The 21,371-nt window shown below is 39.0% G+C and overlaps 1 protein-coding gene across 4 annotated transcripts in view; it reads left to right on the top strand.

The window, feature by feature from the left end:
- IGF2BP2 (insulin like growth factor 2 mRNA binding protein 2) overlaps positions 1–21,371 on the top strand; it is a 158,045-nt gene that overhangs the window by 106,256 nt on the left and 30,418 nt on the right. For all 4 annotated transcript variants that reach the window (XM_034999760.1, XM_034999758.1, XM_034999761.1 and 1 more), the window contains exons 3-7: positions 8,387–8,435; positions 9,533–9,584; positions 12,998–13,061; positions 15,275–15,547; positions 17,674–17,808. In XM_034999760.1, the coding sequence (XP_034855651.1) occupies positions 8,387–8,435; positions 9,533–9,584; positions 12,998–13,061; positions 15,275–15,547; positions 17,674–17,808 (573 nt within the window). The remainder of the gene's footprint in view (positions 1–8,386; positions 8,436–9,532; positions 9,585–12,997; positions 13,062–15,274; positions 15,548–17,673; positions 17,809–21,371) is intronic.

Raw genomic sequence — 21,371 nt, 5'->3', positions numbered from 1 at the left:
AAAAGGGAAATCTGGAATTGTGTTAGCAACTTCTTAAAAAGTCAAGGCCTTTTTATAAGCTAGTAAACTGTCTGAGAGGGTGTAGGAGGTTAAGTAAGTTACAAAGTCTCAGGCTACTGCTTATCATATTCACTGATGTCTTTTCTGTCGCATTGAAGCAGTGGACTTTCGTGAGCTCCTGACCCTGAATGTGCAGGAAGCATGAGTATGTTAGGGCTGCTTGAGGATTTATGGTTTTGTGGACCTGAGTTTATACAGCAAAGGAAGTTACCAGGTTTTTAACTGTAGTTCTGCTGGCTTAAAACCCTTTGCAATAGGTTACCACAATAATATCTAATTTAATCCTTTTATGATTTGGCCCATAGTACTGCTCATATTAATTCACAAAGACTTTGATCACATAATTTTTCTTCCTAAAAAAATCCCAAAACCTCTTTTTGTTCATTTTTTTCAGCGGTTTATATATTAAAAACATTAAGTTTTCTAATAACTGTTATAATACATTTATTTTAGATCCCATAGAGGCAAAGGCAATTGTTCTTCATAATTTTGTAACAAAGAAATTGACTAAACAATTTGTTTAGTTGACTCCTAATCATTTTCTGTGCCCTGCCTCTGTGTGTGTGTGTGTGTGTGTGTGTTTGAGAAAGAGAGAAAGAGAGACAGACAGAAAAGAGGGATTTGGGGAGAGGATTTAAGTGACAGTTGACTAGAGGATTGGACTTGGCAATCACTGGTGATTCATTTGCTTCCCTGAGCAGCCCTAGGTCCTAGTTCAATTTAGCACTGAATATCTTTTGTACAGACTGTCCAGAAGTTTTAAGTTTAAGGGTTTTTTTAATTTTTATTTAAATTCAGTTAATTAACATATAATGTATTATTTGTTTCAGGGATACAGGTCTGTGATTCATCAGTCTTATATAATACCCAGTGCTCATTACAACACATACCCTCCCCAGTGTCCATCACCCAGTTACCCCATCCCTTCACCCCCCTTCCCTCTGGCAACCCTCAGTTTGTTTCCTATGATTAAGAGTCTTTTATGGTTTGTCCCTCTGTCTGGTTTCATCTTGTTTCATTTTTTCCTCTCTTCCCCTATGATCCTCTGCCTTGTTTCTTAAATTTCACATATCAGTGAGATCATATGATAATTGTCTTTGATTGACTTATTTTGCTTAGTGTAATACCCTCTAGTTCCATCCACATCGTTGCAAATGGCAAGATTTCTTTTTTTGATGACTGCGTAATATTCCATTGTGTATATATACACACCCCATCTTCTTTATCCATTCATCTGTGGATGGACATCTGGGCTCTTTCCATACATAGTTTGGCTATTGTGGACATTGCTGCTATAAACATCAGGGAGCATGTACCCCTTTGGATCCCTACATTTGTATCTTTGGGGTAAATACCCAGTAGTGCAATTGCTGGATCATATGGTAGCTCTATTTTCAACTTTTTGAGGAACCTCCATACTGTTTTCCAGAGTGGCTGCACCAGCTTGCATTCCCACCAGCAGTGTAAGAGGGTTCCCCTTTCTCCGTATCCTCACCAACATCTGTTGTTTCCTAACTTGTTAATTTTAGCCATTCTGACTGGTGTGAGGTGGTATCTCATTGTGGTTTTGATTTGTATTTCCCTGATGCCAAGTGATGTGGAGCATTTTTTCAGTGTCTGTTGGCCATTTGGATGTCTTCTTTGGAGAAATGTCTGTTCATGTCTTCTGCCCATTTCTTGATTGGATTATTTGTTCTTTGGGAGTTGAGTTTAATAAGTTCTTTATAGATTTTGGATACTAGCCCTTTATCTGATATGTCGTTTGCAAATATCTTCTCCCATTCTGTCTGTTCTCTTTTGGTTTTATTGACTGTTTCCTTTGCTGTGCAGAAGCTTTTTATCTTGATGAAGTCCCAATTAAGTTTAAGTTTTGAACACATACTAATGAGTGCATGGAATACAGTGGAATCTGACTGAGGCACTATCTGGTGAGGGAGGGCGACACAAAAACCATGGTGGTTTTAGTCTTGGCTTTGCCACAGTCCTTGGAGTTGGTTAACATACTTGCCACTCTTTACAGAGAATGCACATTTCGTGGTGCTCTAATTTCCCTCCAAAGTGGGACTGTGTGTCATCTGATGGCACCCAGAATTGCTGTGGAAACAGATGGGACCTAGTTAGGTAGAATCCCTCATAGAACACCAAAGGACTCTATCATAGGATCCTCTTTATTTACTAGATTACCTCTCTTGTCCACAGTTTACCTGGGGATCCTCCAGTCCCTAGATGGCCTAATTTTCAAATGGAACCTGAAGTCTCATGGGCTGTATTCCCACAATTTGTGAATTTAGTTCTCCACTTAAGCCCTCATCATGGTCAAGGCTTGGGCTAGAATTCCCAAGGTGGCCGATTAGACTTGTGGCTAATTATCATATGCCTGAAAAACTATGCCATCATCCTCTGCATATGCAAGCATGTTTTTTTTTTTTCCCCCCCCCCCCCCCCCGCTAAATACAGGTAAAATAGTTCTTCAGAATCACAGAAATTCCATGACAATTAAATATGATTGTATTTCCCCAAATGGTTGGCCACTTATTCTAAGCTACAAATTCTACCATACAAAGTATTTCTGCCAGGTAATTGAAATTCCTAACAATGGACATCTCGTTTATCTGAAATTGACTCAAGTTGGAACTTTCTATTTCTTCTGGGCATCTACAGTACAAAGATAATAACATTCATAAAAAGTATTCTGAGGCACTTAGATGTTGAAAAACTCCATATACTGTCAATTAAGTCCGTTAGAATTAGATGAACTGGGGTTAAATATATTTGTTTTGTAGTTCTTTAAGATTTGATAGTCTAGACATGTATGCTACAATCACCAATTAACCAGAGTATAGAATCAAAATAGCCAAGTTCCCCAGCCCATTCCCAAGATGGCTGTAGGACTATATTACCCCTTTCCTGGTAGCATGGAGGCTGAGCTTCTTTCCTTTTCTCACCCAGAATGCTTACCTTCCTTGAATTTTGAGAGTGGGTAATTCTGAATTCCTAAATCCTGAAGCCACTGGGAAAGAGCCTGTGTATCTCCATTAAAGGGCACTCTCTGCTTGACTGTGGGTCTTACTCTGCTTTCGATTAAAATGAAAAAGAAAAAGATCAAAACCCTGCTCCTGACTGCCCTATTTATTCTTGTCCCTTTATCCCCCATGGTTGTTGGATCTCTTTATTCTCTTTAAATCTAGAGCAGTTCTGCAGTTTTTAGATTTTTTAATGACATTGACATTTTGAAGAGTCCAGACTAGTTGTCTTGTAGAAAATTTTACATTGTTTCTTTGCATTGCTCTTTTCTCCCATAGTTTTTTTTCCCCCCTGTGGTGAAATGTATGTAACAAGATTTGCCATTTTAGCCATTTTTAAGTGTATCGTTCAGCTGCAGTAAGTCCACTGGCCGTGTTATACCACCATCACCACTATCTGTTTTCGGAACTTTTTCATCATCCCAGACAGAAACTCTGTACCAATAAACATAACTCCGCATTCCCCCTTCCCCCAACCCGCTGATCTAGATCTAATTAACTTGACTAGTATAAGTCTGAGTGGATTCTCTTAAGTTTGGGGATATATTGAAAACATTCCTTCATGTGAAAAAAGTTACAAGAAAATAAATATAAGACCCTAACAGATTAACTTTAGTATAGGTACTTCCCAAGTGAGCACACTAACAGATTAACTTTAATAAGCAGTACAGAGGGGCACCTGGGTGGCTCAGTCGGTTAAGCCTTCAGCTCAGGTCACGAATTCAGGGTCCTGGGATCGAGCCCCATGTAGGACTTCCTGCTCAGAGGGGAGTCTGCTTCTCCCTCTCCCTTGGCTCGTGCTCTCTCTCTCTCAAGTAAATAAATAAAATCTTTTAAAATAAAAATAAAAATCAGTGCAGAGCATAAAATTTTGATACATGCTGCAGCATGGATGAACCTTGAAAACATTATGTGAACTATAATAAGCCGAACACAAAAAGACGAATATTGTATAATCCACTTACGGAGGTATCTGTATTAGGCAAATTCTTTACTCTTGTTTTTAAGGTAGATTGATGAAGGCATTGAAGGCATGCATATAAACTGCAGGTGTAACCAATTGCTTTTGATGAAGGGATAAGTGCACAAAGTTTGGGCAGTTTGGTGTGGCAAGATGAAGAGGTGGGGAGGGAGGCAGTAACAGGGGTCGTGAAAGGGAATTTGGATGTGGTGACAGGAGTCTAAACAGGCAGGAGTAACCAGTCATACTTGTGTTTTAGAAAGTCACTGGCAGCCAGGGAGGGATAGATGGGAGAGGAGGGAGTACCTTCAGAAAACGGGCCAACTCGGAGACTGCTGAAATGCTTCTGGGCAGTGAGGATGAGAAATGTCATTACATAGATTTAGAGAAGCTTGACTTCTTTTTTAAAATAAAGGAACTGTGAAATTATTCCTTTTTTTAAGGACAAAAAATTATTTTCTTAAAGCCAGTCACTTTCCTGGGGCACCTGGGTAGCTCATTTGGTTGAGCGTCTGCCTTCGGCTCAGGTCATGGTCTCAGGGTCCTGGGATCAAGCCCTGCGTCAGGCTCCCTGCTCAGTGGGGAGTCTGCTTCTCCCTCTACCCACACCCCCCCCCCCCCCCCGCTCATGCTCTCTCTCGCTATCTCTCTCTCTCTCAAATAAATAAATAAAAATATTAAAAACAAAAAACAGCAGTCACTTTCCTAAGTTACTGTGTATGTTTGGCTTTTTAAAGCAGGACACACTTTTATGGATTTCAGAGAGAAAAAGATTTACATTTGTTGGTTGAAACTGAGCCAAACACTGTGTTTCCTTTCTAAAGGAAAGAGGGAAAAGAACTCTTCCCTCTTCTCTTGACTAACTGGCAAAGGAGAAATAAACAGTTGGCCTTCCTGGGTGGGGTCAGGGGGATCCACATCACAGGCAGTCTACAGCCAGCAAGAGGAGTGCTTTTCCCAGCCCCTGGGGTGCTGTGTTCTCCTTTTAGACTAGGCACTGGGCTCTGTGCTGGACAGGAGACTAGTAAACTGCAGACTGTCCTTGAGGAAATTACCATTAGCAGAGGGTTGGTGGGGGGACACGACAGCCCCAGCAGAGAAATAATTATAGCAGAGTGAGCTGTTACAAAACCTACAGAGTGCAGAGGAGACAGTTCTGCCTGGAGATGCCCCGGAAGCCTCTGCACGTGTGAGCGGGGTTTGAAGGGCATGTGGAAATCCCTCACAGGGGAGAGGGAGACGGGCATCCCAGGACCCCGACAAGGAGGCATAGCATCCAGATGGTGCTGTGCAAGTTAGCAGAACTCACAGGTCCTGATCATTCCTGATCCTGAAAGATAATCGCTCAGGATAATCTTCCCAGTGACCCAAGGATCAGTTTAATTGGTTCTCCTGTAGTGCTCTCCAGTTCCTTTTTTAGTTCTCCGCTCTTTTTCTTCCTTTCCATACTGATCTAAGATTAGAGATGCCACACGCTAGCTTTTTAGAGATTATTTCTCCTAGAATCCTGCTTAATGAACATTCCAGTTACTGAACTGATTGCTCGATGTGCATTCTTTACATGAGATATTACAGGGAAACATTGTTTTAGGCCCATTTAGTTAGGATTTGGGGTAATCTGGACTGGGCAGAGTGTCATGACTTACATGTTAGGAACAGAGTTGGCTAAACAAATTGATATTCTGTTAAATAAGATTTCAAGAATGCCTAACCTAATTATGGAAGAAGTGAGGTGTTTGTTTTTTGTTCTTTTTTTTTTATTATTTAGTAGTTTCTAGCATACTTTTCAAAAAGAAATCTGTGTATTCATTAAAGCCGCCTTAGTAGGAGTTTTAATTGTTCATTTTTTAAAGTAAGTAAGATGTGAATACATTCCCAATTTTTTAAAAAAAAGTGAATGACAGAAGTAGCTAAAATAAAAAGTGTATGTCCCCTTTCACCAACTACTTGTAGCTACCTTTTTTAATGCATTTACAAACATACACATTTAATAACATGTAGTCTGTTTGGGGCACTTAAAAAACTGGATCAGCCTAATCTATAATTAGCTCTCTTCTTATAACAGCATGCCTTAGAAAGTTCCCTATGACCATGCCCATGTGTTTACTTCATTTTTTTTTTTAAAGTAATCGCCATACCCAATGTGGGGTTCGGACTCTCAACCCCGAGATCAAGAGTTGGATGCTCTACTGACTGAGCCAGCCAGACATCCCTACTTCATTCTTTTTAACAGTTTTATAATGTTCCATCTTGTGACTATCCTATGATTTATTTATTAATTGCCCTGTTGGTGGATACTTAGATTGTTTGCAGTCTTTGTCATAACAAACAATGCTATAATAGCTGTCTTTTTTCAAATCTTTGTGTTTATGCATGAGTTTCTTCCAACAAGACTTATACCAGTAAATTCTTGGTTAGCATTCAGAATCGATGTTTATATCTGGAGATAACAAAAATCTTTTTCTTTAGCAATATTCAATTTCTTGCAAATTCTGATGCCTTTACTATAGTTAGGCTAGTGACATCTTCTGTGGAGCATTCCATGTAGCCACTACGTGGGATGGTGTCAGCAGTTTTATTATGAACTATTGCCAAAGGCAGTGTCAGAAAAGAGGCTTCCTAGCATAGAGGTAGAAATCAGTTCTTGGTTCTTTTTCCTCCTTCCTATCCTGATACAAGATTAGAGGTTCTATAGATGGGTTTGTACTGACATTTAAGCAGCCCTATGGTAAAGCATGAATGCATTCTCTTTTTTAAAAAATAAGACAGAAGTACCGTGTAGGATCTAGAACATAGGGATGGCCCCCCTTGCATTTAAAAGCAATCTGAGAAAACTGGAGCTCCTGATTTACTTCATTGTTTGTTTCCATGTTTCCTCTCTCTTTTCCTCTCTGTATGAATTGTAACATTGTTTTCTGGGGCTATTGCCCAGATTAAAGCCATGCAAAAACATGTGGCTCTGTGTTGCCACTATTTGGTACCTCCTACACCAGAAGGAAAGAAAAAGTAATGGTGAGTACTTTGGCCATCACATCCCTTCGCTTGCAACCCCCCCAAATGGATATTTGGGGAATTGAATGTCAACTCTGTCCATTAAAATGACCTCTCTAATATTTAAATGTTGATTTGTATTTTCTTTCCAGGATCTAACATGTTCTTAAAAGGTAGAAAAATTCTTATCCTCCTATTTCTATTCTTTTTTTCTATCTAATTTTAATGTTTACATAAAAACAAGAAACAATCTAAATCACTTAAAGTTATGAGACCAGCAGGATGTCCCAGAAAAACAGAAAAATCCTCTGACTAGAAAGGCAGGAAAAGTCCCAAAAGTCCATCAACTTTGGGGATGGGTTAAATGCACTTTGGTATATCCAGGTAGGATAGAATAGAATGAGGATGCTCTCTGCCAACATGGGAAGATCTCCAGGATATTACTGTTAAGGTGAAAAAAACAACATGGAGAGAGCTTGTAGAATATGCAAATATTTCTGTAAGAGAAAATGAAAAATAAGAATTTATATTTGTATTTGCTATTATTTGCATAAAGAAACTGAAGGATAAGTAAAAGTATTTATTTCCGGGGCACCCTGGGTGGCTCAGTAGTTAAGCGTCTGCCTTCAGCTCAGGTCATGATCTCGGGGTCCTGGGATGGAGCCCTGCATCGGGCTCCCTCTCCCACTCCCCCTGCTTGTGTTCCCTCTCTCGCTGTGTCTCTCTCTGTCAAATAAATAAATAAAATCTTAAAAAAAAAAAAGTATTTCTGGTGAGGGAACGGGGTGCATGGGAGTAACTTTCCATAGTCTACCTTTTTATAGTGTTCTAATTTTTAAATTGTTACTGTATTGCTTATTTAAAGATAAAAGTAATTTTTGAAAGGAAATTTTGCATTATTAGGTACGGGATGAGCTAAATCTGATCTTGTTGAAGCCCACTCTGTATGTGACTTCACCTGTCATGTTTGAGCCTAGGTACCTTTTGGGGTAGGGTCAGTTACAGGACCACATACATGTTTTGGGAAGGAAGGTAATAAATTCTGTTAATTAGAATATATACGGCAATTTCAGTTCTAACTACTTTGGCAAGAAATTGAAAAGGCACATCTGCATTTAAACTGTTTCTTTAGCATATTCAGACTTGTTGGGTTTATTCTTCACTTTCTCCCCCCAAGTAATTGAAAACCTTAAAACATGATGCTCATGAGTCACAGCTGGAATCTCTTGCTGATGCCTCCGTAAGCACAGTGAGAAAGTGAATTCAAACTCTGGTCTTAAGCCTCTTTTTGTTATTTGCTGATGTCTGTGTCCTAGAGAGAGTGTTACAGTCTGAGCTTTCATTTTTACAGGAGCAGAAAAATTCAGATCCGAAACATCCCTCCTCACCTGCAGTGGGAGGTAAGCTAGTCTCACCTGCGTGTTTAGAGTCTATCCTCACCTTACTTTTTAATAGGCCAACAAAACATCGCTCCCTCTGTTAGTTCCCTGAAGAAGTAGAGGTCCTCAAGGCCTGTCCCACAAGGTCCCTGGGTCCCCTCTCTTCCTTTTTCAGTACCCTAATGTATGTGATCTGTCATAACTTTAGGGTTGTGTTTGTCCCTTTTGTGGTGCAAGATGTGTGCTCTGAGCCCTCCTGCTCTGTCTTCTCAAGCACCAGGCACCAACAAACTGTGAACCAAAATGTATACCTGGCTGGTGATTTTTATCTCGTAATTTTGTGAATGATTTTGACCTTTCCAAATTATGATTTTGGAAAAAATAAAATCAGTGGAAACCCAATAAAAATAGAAGGTCGTTAGTTTGAGTAGGTTTTTTATTTTGAATTAGTTTTGCTAGTGGCTAAGATATAGTTTCAGAATTGTAAAACTTCTTATAAAATAGCAACCTTAAAATTTAAGAAGATAAAATTTGAGGAGCGGCCTTATTGCATTATTTAAAAACAAACTGCCCCAATGTTTATTTCCAACTCAAAATCAAAACAGCCTTAAAGGAAACAGAATGTTTTGTCTAATATTTTTATTACTTAAAAAAAAAAAAAACAACCTTTATTATGAAACATTTCAAATATATATATCCCATTGCTTTGTAAAATTAGGAGATTCCCTAGAGAAAAACAGAAGGAAGAATGGTTAAAACTTCCAAGAAGGGCAAGTGAGCCTTGTATTTTATTCTGCTTTTCATTTCAAAACCAGTATATTCCAACCATCATGAATGTGATTGTTAACAGTTACTAAGACTGAAATTCTGCTGTGTCACCTCAGTGAACAGATTACTTGAGAGCCAATAAGCAAATGCAAGTACCATATATTTATTCAGTTCTGTTTTGTTGGAAGACCTGAAATATCAATTTAATGAGATTATTCCCATAACTGTCCTTGTTTTGTTTTAGTTCATTTGCTGGAAAATATCACTATACTTTTTTTTTTTTTTTTTTTTTGTGGTGAGTATGATCTTGTCTTCCCATTCTGACATTGAAGGTTTTTTTTTTTTTCCAGGTGCTGGATGGACTTTTGGCTCAGTATGGGACAGTGGAGAATGTAGAACAAGGTAATAAGTGAGGAAATTAGCCTAATGAATTTTGATAGGGATTATTATCTGTTATTTCTTATAGGCTGGGTCAGCTCCAAAGAGAAATAGTAAGTTCAAATTCCTTTGGAACAAGCTTCCTCTGTGTATGAGAGATATTCAGATCTTTTTATCCATATCTATATAATTTATTTTTTCAAGGAATAGGATTTTCAGGTTGGTTTTTTATACTCTGTTAATGTGCTGAAGCACTAGGCAAACACTGTCAGGCTGGGGTAAGCTTAATTCACTTGGAAGTAATTTAATTTACGCTCTTACAGTTTGCCTCTTCCTGGCTAAGAACAACAGATCCCTAATGTCTTAGACTGAGTGTTTCTCAAGGAGTAGGATCCCCTACAGTGCTTATGAAAATGCAGATTCCTGGGGCTCACCATAGACCTACAAAGTAAGACTCTTAGGGGTAGGAGTTCATGAATCTATATTTTAAACAAGCACCCCCAAGTGATTTTTGTGTGTACTCAAGTTTGAGAGCCACAGGCTTAGGAACAGTGTTGGAAATCCACAGAAAATATATACTCTTCTTGCCATTCTCATCTCATCTAAAACATGAAATGCTATGATTTTAAAAAGAAAAAAAGGTACCTTTTTAAAGAAGCTGATATTTTACGTAGCTCTTTTGAGAGTCCCAGAAAAGTAGATTCCAGGCTCCTGATGTGACAGGCTGTAACATGCAATAAAGATTATTTTTCTGGGGCACCTGAGTGGCTCAGTCGTTAAGCGTCTGCCTTCGGCTCAGGCGCATCAGGCTCCCTGCTCAGCAGGAAGCCTGCTTCTCCCTCTCCACTCCCCCTGCTTGTGTTCCTGCTCTTGCTATCTCTCTCTGTCAAATAAATAATAAATAAAATCTTAAAAAAAAAAAAAAAAAGATTATTTTTCCTTTGGCCTAAAAAACAGAATGTGAATTTGGTTATTTACAGACTGTGGGACCTTGGAAAAGTCACTTACCCTCCCTGACTCAGTTTCCACCTGTATAAAATGGGGAGAATAATTTCTACCCCTTCCATATCACTGAATAGTTGGGGCACCCAAAGAGAACATGTATAAATATTTGTAGGTGATGGAGTCCTATATGATCTCAAGGGATTGTTAAGGTTCACTTGGAAATCATCACAGAGAACCCATTTTCTTATATGCAATCTGTTCTATCTGCCAGTATAATAATCATTTTAAAGTAGTAATTATTCAGACGTTCTCCACTCCATGAATAATAAAAATATTATTATTCAATTTCATGCTGCTGACTGCCCATGCCCAAAGGTGAAGGGAAAGAGCTCAGAAAGAAGACATGATTTACAAGGATTCTATTTCTCAGTTCTTGTTATTTCCCTCAACATGGAAAAGAAGACATTCTAATAAGGATTGGATATATTAGGCAAGATGGCCTCACAGACATGAACTTGTAAAAGTTACTAGCCAAGACCATGTTATAAATTCAGGACAATGCCATGCAAAGAAGAATTATTCCAGGTCCTTGGGGCAGTTTACAGCTCCTAGCGCACGTGTGCCCTGGAGACCACCCAGTTTCCAGCTGCCTCACAACTACAGGATAGAAGTGTTGGGCTTTTGTTTTGTTTTGTTTCATAGGTGATTCCTGATTCAGCAGGAAAACATTTTCAGTAGAGTTTTAAGAAACTTTTTAGAGCTTTTATGTCCAGCGAAATAAATTATTTGAATGGAGCTCAGTTCTTTCCAGAATCACAGAACTGTCTGATTTCCTGACGACAAGTGTCTTTGAATAACAGAGAATATGACTAAGAAGTGAGAACAAAATCTGGGAATCTGAGAATCCTAGTGGATAGATTTATTCAGGAGGTTCAAACCCAGCCCTTTCTCCCTTTCTGGGAGTCGACAGCCTCATCTGGAACACTAGAAAGCAACAAATAGGAACCCTCTGTACATTCTGTGTGTCAGCACTGAGAGGATGGTTATGGGCTGCTCATCCCCTGTTTTGCACTGTGAGGACTTCTCTGGGTAAGTGTGAATTAGAGGCAGCAAGAACACTCCCAGGCAGAGCTGGGCTGGGCTCTGCATTTATGACATGTAAATCTCAGTAGCAGCTCCTTCCTGAAGACTATGCATCCCTTCCTTGTGAAGGCTGCAGCTACCTTGAAGTTACTGGATAAACAATATCTTTAAATGTGGTCTTTAACCTCTTTGAGAGTCTTAGGAAATTATAAACCAGAGAAATTCATATAGCCACACCTTTGAATCTTTGGTGGGGGTGGAGGTGGGGTGTGAGTTTATAAAATTCCAGAAGCCCTAACATGGATCCAGGATTAGGAATTCCTACACTACAGGGTTTTATTATTCCTTTGGAAAGCAGCTTTATCACGGTTTTCTTAAATTATCATTAACTTCCTGTTGTTAGTCTCTCAGTAGCTTAAATGTTTAAAGGGAGGATCTGATTTAGTCATGGCTACTAGTTTGGGGAAAACCAGGATTTGGGGGTTAAGTTTACTGGCTTGAATTGGGAAAGTTTTATCTTGCCTTCTGAATTTATTTTTTAACTTCTGACTTTAGAAGAAGAGGCAAGCAATTAGGAACCAAGATAAGCCAGCTCACAAGAGTTTGGTATTAGCCACTCTTAGAGTTTGTGTTCTTTCCTTCAGCCAAGTGAGTTACAATTGTCAGTTTTCTTTATTTATTATATACAGTTACTTGATTTAACTCACACAGTCATGGAGCTCAGTCAAAGGGAAACAAAAATATGATTAATTCAACTTTAGGAATTAATGAAGAATTAAAATACTTTCTTATTATTTTATACATATATCCAGTTATTTAAAAATAAATGCAGACATAACACTTAAAAGTCATAGCTTGCTGGTAGTACAGTAAATTGATATAAACTTCTAGGAAAGTAATCTGAAAATATGCATTAAGCATTACGTTCTGTTACCCAGTTATTTTTCTTTGATTTTAGCCTAAAAAAATAATTCAGAAGAGAACACAAATCAGATGGTGTTTGCAGTAAAGGTAATTTTTAGCAATACTACTTAGAATAGCAGATACTGAGAATAACCCATATGTCAGCAATTGAGGAATGGTTAGGCAAAAATCATGGCACATTTACTTACTAAATTTTATGTAGACAGTAGAAATGAAAAATACAAATATGTGCATAGACATATGACATGCAGTAGTATTTATAAGTGAAACTATAGCTTTGAGTTGTATATACAGTTGATTACAAATGTGCATATACAGTCAATTACTATTTACTATGAATGCACACGAATAAAGATAGAGATTCGGGTAACTGTGGAGTTAGGGTGATGAGTTTTTTGTGCATTCTTCCCTAAAATCTGTTTACATTGAGCCAGAAGGTGACAGCTTTTTTTTCTATGACAGTATAGTTTTTGCTTCTTTCCTAGTCAACACAGACACAGAAACTGCCGTTGTCAACGTCACATATACAACAAGAGAAGAAGCAAAAATGTAAGTGGATTTGGGCTTCTTGGGAGGGTTGTCTTTAAATTCCCAAAAGATGCATATGTCTGACATAGCAGAAGAACCCCAGGGCATCTGTGCTCCCTTTGACAAATCGGTGGAGCTCCAGGGCATTTATACCGGGATGTTTGTTGGTTGGTTGTACGGAGACTTTATCTTGAAAAATGTTGAACCTTGGCATCAAAACTGAGGTGGGTGCGGTGTCTTGACATGGTCAGGAATAGAGGCATCAGCTCTGTGATACTTTGTTCCCCAGACTCTGCTTTGCCAACCACTGGGAGCTGCCTTTACCTGGAGCTTCCTCCATGCACCATGAGGAAGAAGCACAAACCTATTTCTGTCCACACTTGGTGAAGAGATAATGAAACATCCATTTTTCCTCTGTGTAATATTAAAAAGGGGATCTATCTCAATGACAGCAACAGCAGGGAGAATTGTCTGGGAGTGGTTAGTCAAAGATCACCTGGTTTGGGTTTCTCTTTCCTAACTTCCATGCACTTCCTAGTCCCCATTCATGAGTACATTGCTTCAATGATGGTTAATTTTGACGTTGGCAATTAATGGACATGGTATTGAGTTTTTAACAACAGAACAAAACAAAACCAAGTTCCTTTTTGTAGAAGGTCCTTAAAGTGAAATGCCTGTCAAGTCACTTTAACTCGAATTATGGTCAAACACGGTCATGGATGTGGCATAACCTTGGTTATACATCCCAGAATAATAAGTTTTATTTATTTTTCAAGGTTTCAACACACATGAAGACATATTTAACCCATCCTCATACAACTAGTCTTTAAAAAGTTAATTTTGCATTGAAAAAGGCAATAGATCATTTGCTATGGACTTTAGCCACACATATATAAGCAGGATATATACCAGCAGCTCACCATTGTAGCTTGTGTCCAGCTGCCACTTAGCTAGGACCTCCATACACGAGATGACTTTGTTGCTTTTATTGAATTCAGAGGTACTGCTTTGTAATAAATTCACAAACCCTAAACATTAACCTAGTAGAATAAGGTTATTGTTTCACTTGCTGCAAAAAACTTGTGAAAAAATTGTTCCGCTTCCTGTATAGTTTTAAAAATGCAATAGTGGGATATTGTGTATTCCATATCAAAATTAATAAATAATTTAAAATAATTTTGTTTTTGAGGATTCAAGGAAAAAAAGGCTTTCTTAGTTGCTATGGGATAGTAAGTGTTGAGACCTTTCCGGAAGCACACTGGGTGGTATTTAATACTTAGATTTCTGCATATACTCTCTGACCCAGCAATTCCATTAGGAATTTGTCCTGTGTGCAGTTGGAGTTGCAAAAATGTCCATGGCAACACTGTACATAATAATAAAAGATTGGATCTATATAGATAGATAGGTAGATGTATCTAACAATAGGGAATGAGTTGCAAAAACTATGATAAATCAATAGAATGTTAAACAGCCAGTAAAAACTAAATTGCAGGACATTGAATGACTTGGAAAACCTTTAGAGTATTAACTCTTTTTTAAAGATTAAAAAATAGGGGCGCCTGGGTGGCTCAGTCAGTTAAGCGGCTGCCTTCAGCTCAGGTCATGATCTCAGGGTCCTGGGATCGAGTCCCGCATCAGGCTCCCTGCTAAGCAGGGAGCCTGCTTCTCCCCCTGCCTGTGCTCTCCCTCTCTCTATCTCTGTCAAATAAAATTGACAATTTTAATAATAAAGATTAGAATATTTTTTTAAATATTTTTAAAAATAAAGATTAGAAAGTAGTATATATACTATTAATCCATGTTTATAAATGATAATAATAGTTAAGAAAAGAAAGATACAGGATGGACTAGGATTTTTTTTTCTCATCTGCGCATATCTATTTCTGAATTTTCAATAATATGTGTTATGATCAAAATGAGAAAAAAATGACTCCTAATTTTATACCAACATTTATAAAGAGTTTCTGATGAGAGGGATACAGGCTTGGGTGGTGAAAAAAGGCAGAATGCGTAGTTGTATATCCAGTTTGACCAGGCCTGTACATTGTTATTATTTGTTTAATTGTTAAGCATAAGCTCTGAGGGAACAGAGCTGGCATCTGCCTTGCTCGTCGCTGTATCCTCGGGGAGGATTAACTAGTAAACCAGACTGAATGAACCTGTCCGCTGGCCTGGGGGTTCCCTTTGACATCACTCTCTGACAAAGCTCACCTGCTCCTGCTGCATTTCAGAGCCATCGAGAAGCTAAGCGGGCATCAGTTTGAGAACTACTCCTTCAAGATTTCCTACATCCCGGATGAAGAGGTGAGCTCCCCTTCGCCCCCTCAGCGAGCGCAGCGTGGGGACCACTCTTCCCGGGAGCAAGGCCACGCCCCTGGGGGCTCTTCTCAGGCCAGACAGATTGATTTCCCGCTGCGGATCCTGGTCCCCACCCAGTTTGTTGGTGCCATCATCGGAAAGGAGGGCTTGACCATAAAGAACATCACTAAGCAGACCCAGTCCCGGTACGTGCCTCCGGGGCTTCCTTTGCTTCGTTCTGACAGGCCCCCTGAGTGCTGGTGGGGCCCAGTCATCCTCAGGTGGCTATTGCTTGCATCAGCATTGGGGGGGGGGCAGGCTGTGCTGTATGGGATGGTGGCTTCTTAAAACTACTAACAAACTAACAAAGCTGGGGACTTTAATGTGCTTTCATGCCAATAGCCTAAAGGTCATATCCTGAACTACTAAAGGTTCAGAAAGAAGGTACTGATGACTTCACAGCAGAGACTAGTCCTCGTAAGCTTATTAATGCTTGTGAATACATCAGGTTCTAAAACAGCATAGGTATGGGGCTGAGTTTTGTGGGATCCCAGAAACCGCTTATCTTAGTTCTTACCTCCTGTCTTGAGTTGGAGCCCTGAGTGGTAGTCATTCTTTGAGATCACTTAGGTGGTCTTGTAAATAGCTATGTAAAAGAAGTGAGTGGGTCTGCCAGATTAAGCAAGAAATGAAGTACGTTAGCCTTATGTTTAGTCTGTCTAAGGAGACTGAAGCAGGAGTTGGAGTTGAGGAGGTAGTAGGAGTTGTCGTGGATAAAATGACCTGTGGGATTGTTGATTTTTCAATGTTCTTAAGAACACAGCATGATGTAATGAAGAAAGCACAGGACGCAAAGACCCATGTTCAAGATTTACCATTTAATAGCTCTATGATCATAGGGAAAAAAGTTGACTTCTCTGAGCATCAACTCCTTGTTCTGTAAACCAGGATTATTGTTAGATTTAGGACAGCCAGGCAGATTGAAAGAAATAATTGCTATGAAAGCGCTTAAATTGCAGAACAAGTTGCTGACAAACAGGAGTTATTTACATGCCTAGTGCATTTTTATCACGTCATCCATTGAGTGTCTTATAACCTGAAAGAGAAAACACCATTTTCTTCAAAGTGTCGGAGTTACTGCCAAAGAATGGGCACTTATATGTATGAGTCCCAGAGTTCATTGTCATAGGAGTGAAATGATGACCCAGTAGAGAGGAGAAGTACTGTCTGCTGTTCCATTTATTTTAAAATCAGCCCTTTTCTCCCCTCCAAGTTTGCTTCACTGCAAAAGTGATTTTTAGTTATATGTATTCTTGTTCCAAAAATTTCTTAAAGTGGCTTTAAAAATGCAACAAGTTTAAATAGAAGTGAAGTTCAGTTCTCAAAAATATGTGCCCATTTTTTAAAAAGAGACCAAAGACTTGGATCTGGCCTTTCTAACAGCCAGAGTAAAAAGGGATACAATCAATTATGTAATTTTCAAAGATAACAAAAACAAGTAGGGCCACAACTACCCTAAAAAGTCTGATAAAGTCATCAGGCTTTTGAGCCATTACTTTTAAGAGCCTGGAAGGACGCAGGCTGCCATTGGCAAGGAAACCGAAAACTTAGAGAGACAGAGAGAGGGCATGCCTCTGTTTTTAATCCACACTCAAATACATAAAGCTTGCTTGAATTTGGTGTTTGGATTTGGATTAACATATGGCTTTTAAAAGCTACAATCAGTTCAGGGACTGGCACCATGCCAGCGTGCAGTGTTACCCCCACTCACTTGACCCTTTGCTTCTGTGATCGTTTGAAAGACTACACAAAATACTTCACTTACCAAACTGGCTTCATTACCAAGTTGGCTTGGTGCCTTTGTCCCACAGCACTCCTGCAAGAAATATTCCCTTCTAGGGGCGCCTGGGTGGCTCAGTCGTTAAGTGTCTGCCTTTGGCTCAGGTCATGATCCCAGGGTCCTGGGATCCCAGAGTCCTGGGATCGAGCCCCACATCGGGCTTCTTGCTCCACAGGAAGGCTGCTTCTCCCTCTTCCACTCCCCCTGCCTGTGTTCCTGCTCTCGCTATCTCTCTGTCAAATAAATAAATAAAATCTTTAAAAAAAAAAATAGAAATATTCCCTTCTAAACGGAACTGCAAAGAATCCAAGTTTGGCACAAGACGTCCTGCCCTGCTTGCCGCCTTCTTGAAGAATGGCATTGGTTGCACACGTGCTAATGACACTTTGTTGTCTGTGTCCCTGCTGTACGTTGGCCCGTGAGATGCTTTCTCAGGACTAGGATCCTGTCCCAGATGACGTTGTGTTATGGCTCCTGATTCTTTCCCTACAGGGTAGACATCCATAGAAAGGAGAACTCTGGGGCTGCAGAGAAGCCCGTCACCATCCATGCCACCCCAGAAGGGACCTCTGAAGCATGCCGCATGATTCTTGAAATCATGCAGAAAGAAGCTGATGAGACCAAACTGTAAGTTTGCATACAATGCTGAGATCACTTAACAGAGAAGAAGAGTAAGTTCTCATTCACTTCACACAAGAAATTTTTTAAAACCTGTAATTCTGTTACTCAGTAAAGGGAGCAGGGGACAAGATTATTTTTTAAGAAATTTGTTCCCAAGGAGAATATAGTAAGAAATAGATCTTTTATGTTTTAATATGGCTGTTTCTCCACTTAGATGTTTCTTTTGGTGATCTGAATGTTTCCATCACCCATTACTAATAATTACTGGTAGAAACACAGATATATGCTTCTTTTTTTTTTTTTTTTTAAAGATTTTATTTATTTATTTGAGACAGAGAGAATGAGAGAGACAGAGAGCACATGAGAGGGGGGAAGGGTCAGAGGGAAAAGCAGGCTCCCTGCTGAGCAGGGAGCCCGATGCGGGACTCGATCCCGGGACTCCGGGATCATGACCTGAGCCGAAGGCAGTCGCTTAACCAACTGAGCCACCCAGGCGCCCCCAGATATATGCTTCTAATGCCATGCAGTGATGGGGGTATTGTGTATCTGCCTATTCAGTATGACGGCCATTGGCGACATGCTGCTACTGAGTGCTTGAGAGGTGGCCAGTGCAATGGAGGAGCTAAATTATTTTATTTTAATTCATTCAAACTTAAATAGTCACATTTATGGCTAATGGCTATCATACCAGACAGTGCAGCTGTGTTTGGAATGTACATTGTCATCGAAACCATCATTTACTGTTCTGGGAAAGCTTTTTACTACCATGTTGCATTCTTAAATTTTCCTTAAGTAGTAGAAACTGGTATCCAAGTAGCTACTTTACTCTTTCCTTTTTTACAAAATACTTCTTGGGATTCCTGAGTGTTGTACCAGTTCGAATGGCAGGTACAGTTCTTACTAAACCCATTGACTTTGTATTATAAATGAATTAACAGTAATGGAATAGATAATGAAGAAGTTCCCTGTCAGTTTGGCAAAAAATCCACTTATGGGTAGTGGCAGCAGTTTTATAGAGAAGCAGTGAGGGATAAATCAAATATAAAATTAACTTAACAAATAATGTCAAATAAGAATATGAAGATGAGAAGATGAAAAGAAAAATAAAAAATCAAACCAAGAAGATGAAAGTAGTCCTTAAAAGCAAAACATTGCAAATCTATTCTCAGATTTCATAAGGGACTCTAACTTATGAATTTATTACTTATGAATTATTTACTCTGTTTGAGGCCTTTGAAACACCCCAAATGCCATGGCTTCATTTGAATAAGCCCCTCCTTCATCCAAGTTATTGAGAACTTTATAAATAACACCCTTCCTGGTCCTTCAACCTCAGGACAAGCAGCTTCAAATATTCTAAATAATCAAAAAGACTGATGTATAAATTAAATTTTTGAGTTTTCATGTAGAGCCAACATAGTGTTTGAATATCTTTGAAATCAATTTTTTTTAGTGCCACACCACAGCTAAGCACTGTGCTGGGAAATGACTCTACAGCCACAAACAGGACCCAGTTCCTGCTTTTATGGAGCTTATGATCCAGTGGGAGAGACATTCGCTAAACAAATACACCAGTAGGTCATTAAGCACAGCCATGAGACATGTGAGGGTCAAAAATAACTGCATGTAAGTGGAGGGCCCTCATCAGTGTTTTAGGAGAATGGGAAGAGATTTGGGGGGTTCAAAGAAGACCTCCCTGGGTAAGTGACATTTAAGCTGAGTCCTGAGGGGTATGAGCAAGAGGTAGAGGATGTAGAAGAGGGATCCTAAATTTTCTTTTTATTCATTTATCATTTATTGAGCACCTACTCTGTGCCAGGCATTGTTCTGTGTGCCAGTAAACAAAGCCAACAAAAACCCCACCCTCTGAAAGTTCCATTCTGGTGGAGTTGCTTTGAATACTGGTGTATAGTAGCAATGCAATTGGTCCTAACTACCAGAAAACATAACAAGTGGCTTAAACAATAAGAAACTATTATTCTGTCACGTAGCAAGAAGTCCTGAGGTGGACGACTCAAGGTCAGTTGAATCACAGACTCAGAGACTCACAACCTTTCTTTCTGCTCTGTCTTCTTCAGGATGTCTGATACTCCCCTGGTGATGACAGGATGGTTGTAGTGATTTCAGACCTTGTGTCCCCACAGAAAAATATTCAAAAGTTGAAAGAGAGGGCATCCTTGCTCCTTCTTTTTTGAACATTTTTTTCTGGTAAAAAACACATAACAAAATTTATCATCTTAACCATTTTTTATTGAGATATAATTGACATAATACTATATTTGTTTCAGGTATACAACATAATTATTGGCTATTTGTATATATTGTGAAATGATCACCAGAATAAGTCTAGTTAACATCGGTCGCCATACACAGTTAGTTTTCTTCTTGTGACAAGAACTTTTAAGATTTGCTCTCTTAGGAACTTTCATATATTCAGTATAGTATTATCAGATATAGTCACTGTGCTGTACATTGTATCTCATGACTTAATTTATTTTATATGGAAGTTTGTAAATTTCGACTCCCTTCACCCATTTTGCCCATACCTCACCGCCCCCCCACCCCTGCCTCTGGCAACCACTAATCTTGTCTCTGTATCTATGACCTTGTTTTGTTTTAGATTCCACATGTAAATGAGATTATGCAGTACTTGTCTTTCTCTGGTTTATTTCACTTAACCATTTTTAAGTGTACAGTTCAGTAATGTTTATATATATTCACATTATTGTGAAACAGATCTCCAGAACTTTTCATCTTGCAAAACTGAAACTCTGTACCCATTGAACAACTCCCCTTTTCCCTCTCCCTCTAGCCTTTGGTAACTACCATTTTACTTTCTGTTTCTATGAATTTGACTGCTTTAGAGACTGCTTATAAGTGGAATCATGCAGTATTTTGTCTTTTTGTGACTGGCTTATTTCACTTAGCATAATGTCTTCAAGATTCATCCAAGTTGTAGCATGTAGTAAGACTTCCTTTTTAAAGCTGAATAATATTCCTTTGTATGCATATATCTCATTTTGTTTATTCATCCATTGATAGGCATTTGGGTTTCTTTCACCTTCTAGCCAGAATAGTGCGGTTATGAACATGGGTGTGCAAATAGCTCTTCAAGATCCTGCTTTCAGTTCTTTTGGATATATACCTAGAAGTGACATTGCTGGATCATATGATATTTCTATTTTCAATTTTTTGAAGAACCTCCATACTGTTTTCCATAGCAATGACATCATTTTACAATATCACCAACAGTGCACAAGGGATCCACTTTCTCCACGTCCTCACCAGTCCTTGTTATTTTCTGTTATTTGGATAGTAGCCAAACTAATGGGTTTGAGGTAATATTTTGTGTTCACAGCATCTCATAGTGGTTTTCATTTGCATTTCTCTGATGATTGGTGATATTGAGCATCTTTTCATATGCTTATTGGCCATCTGTATATCCTCTTTCGAGAATATCTATTCAAGTCTTGCCCATTTTTAAAATGGGTTATCTGATTTTTGTTGTTGTTGAGTTGTAGGAGTTCTCTATATATTGTGGATATTAATCCCTTATCAGATACTTGATT

Source organism: Mirounga leonina, unplaced genomic scaffold (genome assembly GCF_011800145.1).
Source record: "Mirounga leonina isolate KUSES-001 unplaced genomic scaffold, KU_Mleo_1.0 Mir_115, whole genome shotgun sequence".
Lineage (NCBI taxonomy): Eukaryota > Metazoa > Chordata > Mammalia > Carnivora > Phocidae > Mirounga > Mirounga leonina.
Note: the sequence above shows the minus strand (reverse complement) of the source record. Positions and strands in the feature narration are given on the sequence as shown.